This window comes from Pelecanus crispus, chromosome 6 (genome assembly GCF_030463565.1).
Source record: "Pelecanus crispus isolate bPelCri1 chromosome 6, bPelCri1.pri, whole genome shotgun sequence".
NCBI lineage: Eukaryota > Metazoa > Chordata > Aves > Pelecaniformes > Pelecanidae > Pelecanus > Pelecanus crispus.
The window spans coordinates 1,870,710-1,884,765 of NC_134648.1; the positions used below are offsets into that span (position 1 = coordinate 1,870,710).

The following is a 14,056-nucleotide window of genomic DNA, read 5'->3' on the forward strand; positions in this document are numbered from 1 at the left end:
AGGTGCAGTTCTGGGTGCTGGGGTACAGTGCTGGGTGCTGGGGTGCAGGCCGGGGTGCAGTTCTGGGTGCTGGGGTACAGTGCTGGGTGCTGGGGTGCAGGCCGGGGTGCAGTTCTGGGTGCTGGGGTACAGTGCTGGGTGCTGGGGTGCAGGCCGGGGTGCAGTTCTGGGTGCTGGGGGGCAGTGCTGGGTGCTGGGGGGCAGTGCTGGGTGCTGGGTACAGTTTTGGGTGCTGGGGGGCAGTGCTGGGTGCTGGGGTGCAGTTCTGGGTGCAGTTCTGGGTGCTGGGGGGCAGCTCTGGGTGCTGGGGGGCAGTGCTGGGTGCTGGGTGCAGTGCTGGGTGCTGGGGGGCAGTGCTGGGTGCTGGGTGCAGTGCTGGGTGCTGGGGGGCAGTGCTGGGTGCTGGGGAGCAGTGCTGGGTGCTGGGTGCAGTTTTGGGTGCTGGGGGGCAGTGCTGGGTGCTGGGGGGTAGTGCTGGGTGCAGCGCTGGGTGCAGCGCTGGGTGCAGTTCTGGGTGCCAGGGTGCAGTGATGGGTGCAGCACTGGGTGCAGCTCTGGGTGCCGGGGTGCAGCACGCAGCAGACGAGGGTGCAGCGGGGCAGCGCTGCAGCACCCCGTGTCGCAGCCCCGCGGCCCTCACGCGCCACCGGGCGCTGAGGCCCTGCCTCGTGCGAGGCAGCGCCGCGGCACGGGGCGACGACACGGTGCCGCCGTCTGATGACGTCACGCAGCACCGCGGCCCGATGACGTAGCACGCCGCCGCCATGCAGCGCTCCGGTGCGATGATGCGGTGTGGCAGTGTGATGACGCAAAACCCAGCGCGGCAGCGTGAAGGTGTAACACAGTGTGGCAGCGTGATGATGCAACATGGCGCATCAGCATGATGATGTAACATGGCGCGGCAGCGTGACGATGCAAAACACCGCAGCAGCGTGATGACGCAACATGGCATGTCAGTGTGATGATGTAACACACCGCGGCAGCGCGATGATGCAACACGGCATGTCAGTGTGATGATGTAACAGCGCGGCAGCGCGATGACGCAACACGGCATGTCAGTGTGATGATGTAACACAGCGCGGCAGCGCGATGACGCAACACGGCATGTCAGTGTGATGATGTAACAGCGCGGCAGCGCGATGATGCAACACGCATGTCAGTGTGATGATGTAACAGCGCGGCAGCGCGATGACGCAACACGGCATGTCAGTGTGATGATGTAACAGCGCGGCAGCGCGATGATGCAACACGCATGTCAGTGTGATGATGTAACAGCGCGGCAGCGCGATGACGCAACACGGCATGTCAGTGTGATGATGTAACACAGCGCGGCAGCGTGATGACGCAACACGGCATGTCAGCGTGATGATGTAACAGCGCGGCAGCGCGATGACGCAACACGGCATGTCAGCGTGATGATGTAACAGCGTGGCAGCACGATGATGCAACACGGCACGATGATGCAACGCGGCACGTCAGTGTGATGATGTAACGGCGTGGCAGCATGACGATGTAACACGGCGCAATGATGCAACACGGCGCGTCAGCGTGACGATGTAACACAGCGCGGCAGCATGACGATGCAAAACCCAGCGCGGCAGCGCAATGATGTAACGCAACGCGGCAGCGTGACGACACAAAACACGGCGCGGCAGCGTGGTGACGCAACAGGCGGCGCGGCAGCGCGCCGCGGCACGATGACGCGAGGCAGCGCGGCGACGACACCATAAGGCCGGGCGAAGCAGCGCGCCAAGCGTTTAGCCCCGCCGCGACGTCACGGCGCGGTGACGCAGCACGCTCTCGCGCGCCTCAGCCGGTTCCCCCTCTTCCCACCCTCCCCCGCGCATGCGCGCCCGGCGGCGGGGCGGGGCTCGGAGGGAAGGGGCGGGGCCAGGCGGGGAAGGGGCGGGGCCAGGCGGGGAAGGGGCGGGGCGAGGGGCGTGGCCGCGTGTCCCCGCCCGGCCGCCGTCGTCCCGCTGCCCCCGCCGGCGGCAGCCGCCCGCAGCATGGCGGGAGCCTCCCCCTCCCCGGGCGGGCGGCGGCGGCTGCGGGACGACGGGCTGCGCACCGCCACCTCCGCCGAGCAGGTGCGGGGCGCCGGGGCGGGGGGGGGGACGGACAGCCGGCTCCGGGGCCGGGCGCGGTGAACCGGGCTGGGCTGCGGGGCTGGGCGGCCCCCGCCCCGCTCGCCGGCCCCACGCCGGGCTTGGGGGGCGGCGGGGGGGGGCGCCCACCGGCGGCCGTGGCACCCTTGGGCCTCCTCCGCGGGGTGGGCGAGGGGGTCCTGGGGGACAACCAGCCCCCCCCCCACGGCTGATCCCACCCCGGCGCTGCCGACGCTCTCCCGTGGGCACCGGGACGGGCCCTGACGGGGTGAAAGGCGGCGGCGGGGGTTTCTTAATCCACGGGGTTCCCGCTCGCCTCCGGCCCGGCGCGGTGCCCGCGGGCGAGGCCGCCCATGCCGCCGCCGCTCCTCGCCCACGAGGCTGCGGAGATGCCCCCAACGATGCCCGGGGTGGTTATTTGGGCATCCAGGAGGATTATCCCGGCTTGGGACGGCCCCAGCGGCGTGTTAAGTTCAAGTCTAAAACAGGGGGACGGTGCCGCGAATCCCGGGTTTCCCAGCAGCGCCGTCCCGGCGTTAGCGGGAGGCCGAACTCCGTCGCTAAAAACGGCTGCGTTTGACAAGCGACGCCGCGCGGTGCTCGCGTCCTCGCCTAATCCCGGGCGCAAAAGCTCCTCGGCAGCTCCCGCTAAGCCGCTCCGCGAGCAGGCAGGACCCCAGCGGCTTTCGGTCGCTTTGCTTTGCCCGGAGAAGGCGATGCTGCCGGTCACGGGAGCGGCCGTGAGCCGGATAAAGCCCTGGGATGGGGCAGGACCCTCCCCAGCCTGGCAGAAAGCCGGGGGGCTCGGCGGGGACTGAGTTTGGGAAGGGCAGAGCCGCTTCCCGGCGCTCACCGCCGTCTTTGTCCCCCCCCTGCCCTCACCCCCTGCGCCTCCACGCCGCGACCGGCGGCAGACCAAGGTGGAAGACATCGTGCAAGAGGTCTTCGACGCCTGCAAGACGAACCATCACGCCTCACAGTAAGTTCCCGCGGCAGAAACTCTCGGTAACAATAATTAACTCCCTCCCAAATTGGCGACTCCAGCGCCCGCTGAGACCCGCAGCGAGGGCCTGGCCGCTCCTGCGGCGTTGGCGTGGGATCCCGCTCCTTCTCCCAGACGCAAGCGTCGAAGGACGCGTTGGCGTCGGCTCAGGGCTCGCGTCCCCTCAAGCTGTCCCGGCTGCCGGCGCTTTGCCGGCTGAGCCCTGCCCTGCCTGTCTTCCAGATTCGTCCTGCAGCGGGAGAAGCACTTCCATTACCTGAAGAGAGGCCTCCGGCAGCTGACCGAAGCCTACGAGGTACCTGTGATGCCGGCGGTGCTGCCGGCTCCCCGCTCCGCCCTTCGCCCCGGGGCCGCTGCCGGAGTTGTCACCGGGCGTTTGCCGGCCCCGGGGCAAAGGCAGCGGTTCTTAGTGTCCCCTTGGGTCACGCTCACCCCCGCCGTGATGCTCCGGAGCAGCAGCTCTGAGGCTTCTCCTGCCTGTACGCTCTCCGGCGGGAGCTCTGCCTGCTCCTGCCTGCACCCCAGGCCCTGCACCGCTCCCCGGCCGCCCTGACCGTCCCCTCTGGTCCCCGCAGTGTCTGGACGCCAGCCGCCCCTGGCTCTGCTACTGGATCCTGCACAGCTTGGAGCTGCTGGACGAGCCCATTCCCCAGTCGGTCGCCTCTGAGTAAGTGGCACCGGCGTGGCAAGAGCTGGGTTGGGGGGACCGCAACGGCAGCCTGGGGTCCCCCCGCCACGGATCCGGCTGCGGCCGGAGGCCCCGCGCGTGATGCCGGAGGTGCCACCTCCCGCTGTCCCCGCGTGCTGGCAGGAGCAAAGGAGCGCTTTGTCTCCCCGCCGCTGTCAATGCCGCCCATTCTTCCAGCCAGCGCCTCGTGCTCCGGTGTCTTGTGATGGACGGAGATGGGGGGGAGAGAGAGAGATAACCCCCGGGGGGGGGAATTGGGGGTTTAACGGGGGCCAGGCTGGCCCCTGTCCCACCGCGAGCCACGGAGCCCCCGCCACAGAGCGGGGCGAGGAGGGGGTCTCCCTCATCCAGGTGCCAAAAATCACCCCACCGGGTGCTGGGGGGGAGCACCGGGCCCTGTCCTCACCCTCCGCCTGCCCCCTCCGCAGCGTCTGCCAGTTCTTGAGCCGCTGCCAGAGCCCCCAGGGCGGCTTTGGGGGGGGTCCCGGCCAGCACCCCCACCTCGCCCCTACCTACGCCGCCGTCAACGCGCTCTGCATCATCGGCACGGAGGAGGCGTTCGGCGTCATCGACAGGTACGGTCAGCACGCCGGCGGTGCGGGGAGGGGGTCTGGCCAGCCGGTGCGGTGCCGGGGGCGGGGGGGGGCAGGATTCGTGCCCCTCCTCGCAGCCCGCTGGCTCACGCAGGAAGAAGCTGCTGGAGTACCTGCACTCGCTGAAGCAGCGCGACGGCTCCTTCCTCATGCACGTCGGCGGCGAGGTGGACGTCAGGTGGGCTCCCGCTGCGGGGAGGGAGGGGGGAAACGGCTCTGCCGCGCTTCCAGCCGGCTGGGTGCCGCGGCGGGGAGCCGGTGCCGCGGCTCTCAGCGCCCGTCTCCCGCAGGAGCGCCTACTGCGCCGCTTCCGTGGCCTCGCTGACCAACATCCTCACGCCCGCGCTCTTCGCCGGGACGGCCGAGTGGATAGCGAGGTGAGAGCCGGCGTACGCGGGGACGGGGGCCAGCCCCTCGCGTCGGTGCCAGCGTGACCCCGCGCTGCCCCGCGCAGGTGCCAGAATTGGGAAGGCGGCATCGGTGGGGTGCCGGGCATGGAGGCCCATGGTGGGTACACCTTCTGCGGCATGGCAGCCTTGGTCATCCTCAAGAAAGAACATTTGCTGAACCTCCGGAGCTTGCTGGTGAGTGACACCACGCCTGCAGCCCTCTCGGCTCGCCCGGTGCTTGCCGGGATGGGGCAGGGTGGGTTTTAGCTGGTCGGCGATGCCGGGGCAGTCCCCGTCCTCGCACTGGCACCCGTTCCCCTCCGTCCCGCGCAGCACTGGGTGACTGGCCGGCAGATGCGCTTCGAGGGCGGCTTCCAGGGCCGCTGCAACAAGCTGGTGGATGGCTGCTACTCCTTTTGGCAAGCCGGCCTCCTGCCCCTGCTCCACCGCGCTCTCCACGCCAGGGGTGAGTCGGCTGCGGGGGGGTGCTCCCGGCTTTCCTCTGTGCCCCCCAAAACGGCATCTCCAGGGGTGGATGAAGGTGTTTTAGCGAGGGAACGAAGTGCAGAGTAACTCGGGCGTCCCCATCTCCCTGTTCTCCAGGGGGGCTGCTGAATCGTGGGGGGAATTCGTATTTTGGATTTTTATTGGCAGCAAGGCTCTGCCGGGCAAATGCCTCGGTGGTTCCTTGGGGTGTGCGCAGAGGCCCCGGGGAGGGGGTTGCCACCTTCCCGGAACGCCCCCCCGCCAGGCATTTCACCGGTTTTCCGGTTTCCCCAAGGCGACGCGGCACTCAGCATGGCATGCTGGATGTTTGACCAGTCGGCGCTGCAGGAATACATCCTCCTGTGCTGCCAGTGCCCGGCCGGGGGGCTGCTCGACAAGCCGGGCAAGTGAGTACCAGCTCGGGGAAGGGGCAGAGGGGGGGTGCCTGGTGCCCCGAATCCCCTGCTCAGCACCCTGATATCCACCACCCCCCTCCCAGGTCCCGGGATTTCTACCACACCTGCTACTGCCTGAGCGGGCTGGCCATCGCCCAGCACTTCGGCAGCGGCGAGCTCCACCACGAGCTGGTCCTGGGTGTCCCCGAGAACCGGCTGGTAGGTGCCGGGCATTGCCGGGAGCTGCCGGGGCAGGCAGGGCTGAGCTGCCTGGCCTCTGCCTGTCCACGCCGCCAGAAAAGGCATTAACCTCCTTGCTTTCTCTCTTTGCTCTCGCAGCAGGCCACGCACCCCGTCTACAACATCACCCCGGAAAAGGTGGTGAGAGCGGTGATGCACTTCTTGCAGCAGCCTGTGCCCAGCCTGGAGCCGGCGGCCGCTGCCGACTAAGCAGGGGGGGTCCCGCTGCCCCCCCCCAGACTGTGCGGAGCGGCCCTGCCCGGGGCCGGCGGGCGAAGCTGCCGTGGTATCTCGGTGCGGACGGGCAGAGCGAGGTCCTCAGGGTGCTAGCAATACCAAAAAACCGGCCTGCCCCGTGGCCGCCGGCTCCCGCTGCCCCCCACCGCCGTGCCGGGCGCCCTGCCGACCTCGCGGCAGGAGCCGAGCTGGTCGAGGGGGACACGGGCTGCGGCAGAGCTTTTGGCATCAATAAACCAGAACCGACACCTGCCGTCTGCTGTGCGCGGGGAGGGCACGTAGCTGCCACCGCCTCTGTGCCACCGCCGGCGGCCCTAGGGACGCGGGGCAGGAGGTGACACTGAGCTCGGGTGGTTTCCAGCCCCGGCCAGGGGTGCCACCTCCCCTCCCGCCCCAAGAACACGTGGCTACCACGGGGAAGAATAAAATAAGGGTGGTGGGTTGGTGGGGTTTTTTTTTATTATTTATAGTCTTATAGTAAAGGGAAGCCTTAACTTGCAAGACAACTCTGGGCAGTATGTACAACATACCTTAGATCCATGGAATGAATGGCATCAAAACGGGGCTGGGGGGGGGTCACCTACGGGGCGGGGACAGGACTCGGGGGTTCAGAAAATGCCACGGAGGTGGGGGATGGGGGGGGAGGCGAGGGAGGGAAAGAGGAGGGGGCAGGACGCACACGCAGAGCACCCAGCCCTGCTCCCCTGGCTCTGCACCGCGGAGGGAGGGGTGCAGGCGCTGCCCCCCGGCTCTTCACCGGTGCTGGGGGCAGGTGGAATTGCACACGCAGAAAATAAATAGCGAGACCCCCCAGCGCTGGTGGGGGCGAGGAGGGGGGGGGCAGGCGCAGCTCCCCGCGGGGCCTGGCCTTTTTAGGGGAGCACAGGGGGGGCTGCCCAGCTCCTGCACGGCCTCACTCTTCAGCTCAGGACTGCCGTGGTCCCCGGGTATAAATAGAAATGCTGTATAAAATCCAAGGGGAGAGGGGCTCACTGGTTGCGGGAGGGCGATGGGGACATCTCCTCGCGGGCCCCCCCGAATCTCCCCCAAGTCTGTCGGGCGGGCGCTGCGAGGCCCTGCCTGGCCGGCTCCCCCCGGGGCCGTTGCGGTTAGAGCGGGGAAAGGGCCGGGGAGGGCTGGGAAGCTGCAGTCCAAGAGCCTCTACGAGAGAAGGGAGAGAGTCCTTACGCAGCCGGCGGGCGGCCGGACGGCCGACAGCAGCGGGGGGCCGTGGAGGTGCCTAACTGGCCTCCATGCGCAGCTTCTTCCTGCTCTGCGGCTCGTCGGGCTCCGAATCGGAGCTGGAGTCGGAGCCGCCGTCGAAGGCGGAGATGGTGCTGCCCTTGGGGTTGGTGTAGAGGCTGTTGTCCGTCGAGGGGTAGTTGGCCTGCAGCTGGGCGCTCGACCGGGCCTTCTCCAGCGCGCGCACTGCAAAGCAGGGCCACCGCGTCACCCCCGGGCTCCGGTACGTGCGTCCCCCCCAGCCCCGACTCCCGTGGGATCTCCCCCTCGCTCACCTTGCTGCTCCAGGAGAGCGTTCTGCCGTTTGAGGTCGTCGATGTCCTGCTGGTGCGTGTGGTTTTTCCGGCGCATGTACTGGATGTACTCTGTGGCTTTGTCCAGGATTTGGGCCCGGGATGCCTGTTGCAATAGTGGGAAAAGACAGAGGCGAAATAAAGACCTAGCCCTGGGGTTACTGACGGGGTTTTGTCTGCCCCGTCCCACCCGCAGGACAGCAGAAAGGATTTTGCCGTTGCTCTGCTGTTCCAATGTCACCGGGCGAACCAAAACCCAGCTCTTGTCCCCACTGGGGACCACCGTGGTGGGGCAGAGCCTCGCTGGCACCAGGAAGGGTCGTTTCTGGACCCTGCTGATGGCGCTCAGCTTGGGCCGAGAGAGTCGGCCCCAGCCAAAACGTCCCCGATGGTGGCATCCTGAAACGAGAAGCCACTGTCATGCACGAGGGTGCCGACAGCCTCACTGCTGCCCGTGCAGCCGCCAAGCAAAGTGCCGCTATTCTCGCTTTATTCTCGCTCCATTCAGAGCTGCCCCGCAGCTGAGCCCAGATGATCCAGCTGCACGAGGTGGATTTGCCCTCTCGGCCTTCCCAAAAAACCAGGCAGAGGCTGGGCCTGGGTATCTCGGTCCGGCAGCGAGCGGGCAGGGTCGGGGTGCACAATGTGCCCCCAGGAATGCTGTTTGGCAGGCCCTGCGGGCAAGGAACCGCAGCTCGGCCCTGCTGCCGTGCCTTCCCGTTGTTGCCGTGGAAATCCCCGTCCGGCCTCAGCGTTGCGGGCTGGGATTCCGGGTGGGTGTGTGGCCGGGCTCCCGCCACGCTCCACAAACTCACCTTCTCTCCTTGGAGGGAGGGGACGGAGTCCCGCAGGCTGTGGAAGCTGTCCTTGATGTGGTCCCTGCGCTTGCGCTCCAGCGCGTTGTGATGAGCCCGTTTGTCAGCCTGAGAGGGAAGGGAGAGGGGAAGCCTGAGGGGATGGCACCAGGGGGGAAACCACGACCTGCTCCCATCTCCCGTGGGTGCTGCAGGACAGCCAGAAGTGAATGTGAAAAGCCTCGTTAGCGTTTTGGCAGCCGTTGCGCTTTGCCCGGCGGAGAGGCCAGGGCAGGAGGAGCCAGGCTGCTGATCTTCACCCCAAAACCTTGTGCTGGCAGCTCCAGACAAGGTGCCTGGAGCTGGTGCAGGAGCTCAGCTGAACCCCAGAGCCCTCCTCAGCTGGGCGGCACGGTGCCTCTGACACCTCCCGCTCTACCTCAGCAGTGGTGCAAGGGCGTGGGAAGGAGGTGGCTCCGGTTGCTTTCATTTTCCCCCGGCCCATCGGAGCAAGCAGGAAGCTTCCTGCTGCCGGGGCAGCCCTGAGCCCCGCCGGGGGTGCAGAGCTGGGGACCGGCACAGCCCCAAGGGAGGGTGGCACCTCCCAGTCCTCTGTCCTGTACCCCCCCAGGACACGGCCCCCTCAAATAACCAGAGAGAGGCCCCCCCTTATCTGCCCTCTGCCAAGAAACACAGCCCCCCACGGTCCCCCCACGTATACACCCCCAAGATGTGGCCCCACACGGCCCCCCTCCCAGGGACAGCCGCCCCTCCACAAATGCCCCCAAAAGACCCGACATGGCCACCCCCCAAAGACGCAAACTCCGTGTCTCTCCCCTGCCAAAAGAGATGCACCCCCCCACACCCCCCGGAAACACCCCTATTCTCCCCCTCCCCAAAAGAGCCCCAGCCCCACAGGTTCCCCCCCACCCAAAAGACACAAACGCCATGGGGGTGTGTGTCCCCAAAGAGCCCCATCCCCACAGCCCCCCCCATCACACATCCCCCTTAAAAGACACGGCCCCTTAGGGGTACCCCGTGCCCCCCCAAGCCCCAACCCCACAGCTCCCCCCCGCAAACACCCCCCTCAACTGTCCCAAGCCCCCCCAAACCCACAACCCCACTCCCCCCTCCCCAAAAAGCCCCAAACCCCACTGGTGTCAGCCCCCTCCCCAAGAGCCCCAGCCCCACAGGTGCCCCCCTAAACACACGCCCCCCCCCCCCGCCTCAAGAGACACGGCCCCACAGGTGTGTGTCTGTGTCCCCCAAAACCCAGCCCCACAGCTTTTGCCCCCACAAGAGCTTCAGCCCCACAGGGCCACCCCTAAAGTGTGTCCCCCCCTCCCCCGAAAAGCTCAGCCCCCCCCACCCCCGCGCAGGCGCACTGCCCCCACCGCCCCTCTCGCCCCCACGTGCTCCCGGTACCGGGGGCGGCAACGACGTACCGCGGACTGAAACCTCGGCTGCTCCTCCTGAGGGGACAAGGCCGGCGGGGAGGAAGAGGATGGCGGTGGCGGGGGTGGGGGGGGGCACCGGGAAACGGGGCCGTGAGAGGTGGGGAAGGAGAGAGAGAAACCAAACGTTACCCTCCGCCGCCCCTTCCCCGGTACACCGGAGGGGGAAGCGGAGGGGTGTGTGTCCCGGTAACTCACGTCGCTCTCCACCTCGATGTCATCGTTGTCGCTCATCGCTACCGGCCGGGTGAGCCGCGGGCCGCGCCGCCACAACAACAGCCCGCAGCGCGCATGCGCCGCCGGCGGCACACATGATGGCGGCCCCTCCTTGCCCCTCTGCGGCGCGGGGGATTGTGGGTGATGTATTCCCCAGAGTGAGGGCGGCCCAGCCAATCAGCTGGGGCGGGGACTACAACTCCCGGCGTGCACCGCGCCTCGGGGCGCGGTGCACGCCGGGAGTTGTAGTCCCCGCCCGCTGGGTGGCATTGCTGCCTGCTTCCCCTCATGGAGGGCGGCGAGGCCGCGACGACGCGAAGGCGGAGTACGGCGGCAGCGGGCACGGAGGCAGCGGGCGGGAGACATTTTATTGAGCCATAGGGGAGCAAAAGGAAGCCGGGCCGGCTTGGATGTGACACCTCAGGGGGCTGCAGGCCTGTGGGCCTGTCCCAGAGGGTCTGATGGCCTGGCCTGAGGGGCACCTGTGGAGGTTTGGGCCCGCTGAGGGGGTTTGGGCAGCGCCAGGGAGGGCTGCGGACACCCCCCATGGTTCGGAGAGCAGAGGGGGTCACCACAGAGGTGGGGCAGGACAGGCTGTCTCTAACCCAGCTGCTCCCCATCATCTTTTGGCAGCTCGTCCCCGCTGGTGGCTTCCGCCGGGTGCTCGTTGTCGTCGTCGTCGTCATCCTTGCTGCCGCTGCCGTCGTCGCCCTCCGAGCCGGTCTCATCCGAGTCGTCCTCCTCCAAGTAGCGGTAGCCGCGCATCTTGTGGCGCGGGCGGGGGATGCGGGGCAGGCGGTACGTCACGTGCTGCGCCAGCTTGTGCTCCATCCAGAGGTAGGCCCCCACCGCCACCGCCAGCGTCAGCAACATGATGGAGAGCTTGGCCTGCGGGAGGGCAAAACGGGGGAATCGGCATGGCGCTGTACCCCCTCTCTGAGCCCAGCAGGCCCCGGAGGCGATGACCCCAGCTGCGGGGCACTGCGAGGATGGCTGCCCACGCGACCACGCTTACCTTCATGGGCAGCCCCGACCACAGGTAGACGGTGAAGATCGCCAGGGCCTGCCACCAGTGGTAGATGGTGAAGATGAAGTCTTGGCGCGTCTTGTCCTCATACAGCATGCCCAGGAGGACTGCGTCGAAGGGGATCGGCTGTCAGTATTCCCCTCCCGTGCCGGTGTCCCATCTCGGGGCACTGTTAGCAGGACCCAGCCGCAGTGGGTCTGTCCTGCTCCTTGTCTGTGGGTCCTTGTCTGAGTTGGGGACCACCAGGTTGCAGTGCCAGGGGACACGAGGAGAGGAGGCATTGGGGAGCTGGGGACAAGCTGGCTGTGCCAGGGGACAAGAGAGGCTGCGTGGGGGACTTTCCCGGTACTCACTGCTAATGCTGGTCTTGTTGAGGGCGCTCCCCGTGCCCCAGAGCACGGCTATGGTGTAGAGCAGAGGCGCCTGGACCAGGTGCCGGGGCTCGGGTGCCCAGCAGAAGAGAGTCACCAGGAGAGTGGCGTGAATGAGGGCTCCGGCCAGCAGCGGGATCTGCCGCCGCAGGCGCAGCATGCAGAGGGCCAGGCTGGAGCAGGCCGAGGCGGAGAAGCCGTAGGCCATGAGGAGGTACGCCAGCTTCTCCAGCCCCAGGGTGCACACACCGTAGTTCTGCAGCAAGGACAGGTTCAGCGTCGCCTGGACAGGGCTGTCCCTGTGTTGTCACCCCCCTGCCCCGTCCCCGCGCCCTACCAGGGAGAAGCCAGTGCAGACGAAGAGCACCTCAAAGCCGCTGTAGATGAACAAGGGGAAGAGGTGGCGCAGGCGGTAGTCCCGCATGTGCTTGAAGGGCAGCTGGAAGATGTTCCCCCAGCCGATGCTGCGCAGGTCGATTTCTTCTGTGGGCCGATACGCTGAGCCGCAGAGCACCAGGACCTGCCGTGTGGCCGTGGGTGAGGCGCTGCCGGTGTCCCGTCCCGTCCCGTCTCATCCCCTGCCCGCCCCGGCGCTCACCACCAGCATGGCGAGGAAGGCGGCTGCCATCAGGGCGCTCTCCACGATGATGAGGTTGATGCTGCGGGGCAGGCTCTGCAGCACCGTCTTGTTGAAGCCGGGCAGCGTGCCGTGGCTCAGGGTCCCTGCCGGAGGGGCACACGCCACGGCTCAGCCCCAGTCGGGGAGGTCCCCGTGCCACCGCGCCATCCCACGCCGCTGCGCCGTCCCGCGCCCATGTGCTCACCGCAGTGCTTGACCCCGAAGAGCGTGTGGTTGAGCTGGTAGAGGTAGTTGTTGAGGAAGAAGAGCATGGGCATCTGAGCGCAGACGAAACTCAGCTGCAAGACATAGAGCAGGAGGAGCTCAGCGCCGAGCTGCCTGGCACGGCCCCCTGCCCGTGCCGCACGCCCCGCCCGCGCTCACATGGAAGCAGGCGTAGAAGATGGTCTGGAAGACGACGACGTAGGCGTTGCAGGCACCCCGCGGTGCCCGCTGCTGCTCCTGCACGTGCTCCTCCTTGTAGTTGACGTACTCGTAGTACTTCTGGGCCATCCTGCGTAGCACAGCGGGTCAGCTGGTGCTCCCCGTCCGTCCCCCATCCGTCCATCCATCCCCCCCGCTGCCTACCGCGTGATGTAGTTGCCCATGGAGGCCCAGAGAGGCACGATGGCCACCCCGATGGCCACGGCGGAGGGCACCAGCGTGTAGTAGCGCTCCCAGTAGTTGCTGGAGACGAAGAGGGCGTAGATCCCCACCGCCAGGAACATGGCCCACTTGGTGCCGAAAAACCTGCCGGGGCAAGGAGGGGGAAGCGTGGGCGCCCGTGCCGGTGTGCCGGCGGGGGAGCGCGGGCGGCGTCGTACCTGATGAGGACGGGCGTGTAGAGCAGCGCCGCGATGGGGGTGACGTTGATGCCCATCAGGACTTTGCGGTCGATGTCCTCCAGCTGTATGTTGCTGTACTTCACCTCCCGGTAGGTCTCGTCGTAGTGCAGGATCAGCTGCATCTGCAGGAGGCCTGGGGGGGGTCCAGCGGCCGTCACCCCCTGCCCCGTGCCCCCCAACACCATGGTGGGGGGTCCCCGGGGAGGGGCAGGACCGTACCCAGGTAGACACCGTAGATGAGCATGCCGGCCAGGCTGGCGGCCAGCACGTTCTTGACCACGCCGAGGCGCTTGCGGCGGAAATACTTCTGCTCCTCCTCCTCCTCGTTGTAGTCGGGGTGAGCACCCACAAAATCGTCCAGCTGCGGGTGACGCTGGCCGTCAGCCCTGGGGATGGCCACTGAGGGCCCGGCCCCCGCAGGTGTCCCCCCCGCCCCCAGCCTCACCTGCGTCTCCATGCCCTCGGTGCCCAGCCCGTCACCTGCCACCGTCTTGGCCGCATCCTGGTAGCAGCTGGGGTCTTTCTCCATCACTGCCTCTTTGGGGGGGGGCCCTGGATGGTGACAGGGGTGGGGGGACCCTGTTGACACACCCGAGCCCTGCACCCATGTGTCTTGTACCTCCAGAGCTACACCCATGGGCCCAGCACCCCAGGACCCTGCACCTGTATGCATTGCACCCCTGTGTCCTGCACTGTGCACCCTTGCACCCTGCACCCCCACACCGTGCACCTGTGTGCTCTGCACCCCTGCACCCAGCACCCCCAGACCCTGCACTGCTGCACCCAGTACCCCCAGACCCCGCACCCATGTGCTTTGCACCCGTGCCCTGCACTCCAACACCCAGCACTCTGCACCCTTGCACTCTGTACCCCAACACTGTGCACCCATGTGCCCTGCACCCTGCACCCCCAGACCCTGCACTCCTGCACCCAGCACCCCCAGACCCTGCACCCCTGCACCCCGCACCCCCAGACCCTGCACCCAGCACCCCCAGACCCTGCACCCCTGCACCCATGTGCCCTGCACCCCGCACCCCCAGACCCTGCACCCAGCATCCC

At 67.6% G+C, this 14,056-nt stretch overlaps 3 protein-coding genes across 5 annotated transcripts; 1 reads left to right on the forward strand and 2 right to left on the reverse strand.

The window, feature by feature from the left end:
- The first annotated feature begins 2,006 nt into the window (after positions 1-2,006).
- FNTB (farnesyltransferase, CAAX box, subunit beta) lies at positions 2,007-6,109 on the forward strand. The gene is made up of 12 exons (XM_075712274.1): positions 2,007-2,087; positions 3,020-3,084; positions 3,331-3,403; positions 3,684-3,775; positions 4,225-4,371; positions 4,484-4,567; positions 4,680-4,766; positions 4,844-4,973; positions 5,112-5,244; positions 5,560-5,671; positions 5,764-5,878; positions 5,999-6,109. Exons 1-12 carry the CDS (start codon positions 2,007-2,009, stop codon positions 6,107-6,109), a joined length of 1,230 nt encoding a protein of 409 aa, XP_075568389.1.
- Positions 6,110-7,350: 1,241 nt separating this feature from the next.
- Positions 7,351-10,180, reverse strand: MAX (MYC associated factor X). Of its 3 annotated transcripts, XM_075712311.1 has the most exons (5): positions 10,118-10,180; positions 9,911-9,937; positions 8,487-8,594; positions 7,654-7,777; positions 7,351-7,564 (listed from the first exon to the last, which is right to left on the reverse strand). In XM_075712311.1, exons 1-5 carry the CDS (start codon positions 10,151-10,153, stop codon positions 7,377-7,379), a joined length of 483 nt encoding a protein of 160 aa, XP_075568426.1. In that variant the 5' UTR covers positions 10,154-10,180; the 3' UTR covers positions 7,351-7,376. The 3 variants fall into 3 exon arrangements, with proteins under 3 accessions (XP_075568426.1, XP_075568427.1, XP_075568428.1); XM_075712312.1 differs by lacking the exon at positions 9,911-9,937; XM_075712313.1 differs by lacking the exon at positions 8,487-8,594.
- Positions 10,181-10,735: 555 nt separating this feature from the next.
- Positions 10,736-13,541, reverse strand: UNC93B1 (unc-93B1 regulator of TLR signaling). Its single transcript, XM_075712281.1, has 11 exons — positions 13,443-13,541; positions 13,217-13,358; positions 12,977-13,130; positions 12,741-12,902; positions 12,537-12,666; positions 12,358-12,451; positions 12,132-12,256; positions 11,871-12,053; positions 11,516-11,789; positions 11,151-11,269; positions 10,736-11,023 (listed from the first exon to the last, which is right to left on the reverse strand). Exons 1-11 carry the CDS (start codon positions 13,524-13,526, stop codon positions 10,736-10,738), a joined length of 1,755 nt encoding a protein of 584 aa, XP_075568396.1. The 5' UTR covers positions 13,527-13,541.
- Between the last annotated feature and the right edge of the window lie 515 nt (positions 13,542-14,056).

Coding starts and splice junctions, on each gene's coding strand:
- FNTB (XM_075712274.1), top strand. CDS start 2,007: ATGGCGGGAGCCTCCCCCTCCCCGGGCGGGCGGCGGCGGCTGCGGGAC. Junction 2,088..3,019: donor CCGCCACCTCCGCCGAGCAG/GTGCGGGGCGCC, acceptor GACCGGCGGCAG/ACCAAGGTGGAAGACATCGT. Junction 5,672..5,763: donor CTGCTCGACAAGCCGGGCAA/GTGAGTACCAGC, acceptor CCCCCCTCCCAG/GTCCCGGGATTTCTACCACA.
- UNC93B1 (XM_075712281.1), bottom strand. CDS start 13,526: ATGGAGAAAGACCCCAGCTGCTACCAGGATGCGGCCAAGACGGTGGCA. Junction 13,359..13,442: donor CCGAGGGCATGGAGACGCAG/GTGAGGCTGGGG, acceptor CGTCACCCGCAG/CTGGACGATTTTGTGGGTGC. Junction 11,270..11,515: donor CAACAAGACCAGCATTAGCA/GTGAGTACCGGG, acceptor CCTTCGACGCAG/TCCTCCTGGGCATGCTGTAT.
- MAX (XM_075712311.1), bottom strand. CDS start 10,153: ATGAGCGACAACGATGACATCGAGGTGGAGAGCGAC. Junction 8,595..9,910: donor AGCCGAGGTTTCAGTCCGCG/GTACGTCGTTGC, acceptor CTTCCCTCTCAG/GCTGACAAACGGGCTCATCA. Junction 7,565..7,653: donor CGCTCTCCTGGAGCAGCAAG/GTGAGCGAGGGG, acceptor CCTGCTTTGCAG/TGCGCGCGCTGGAGAAGGCC.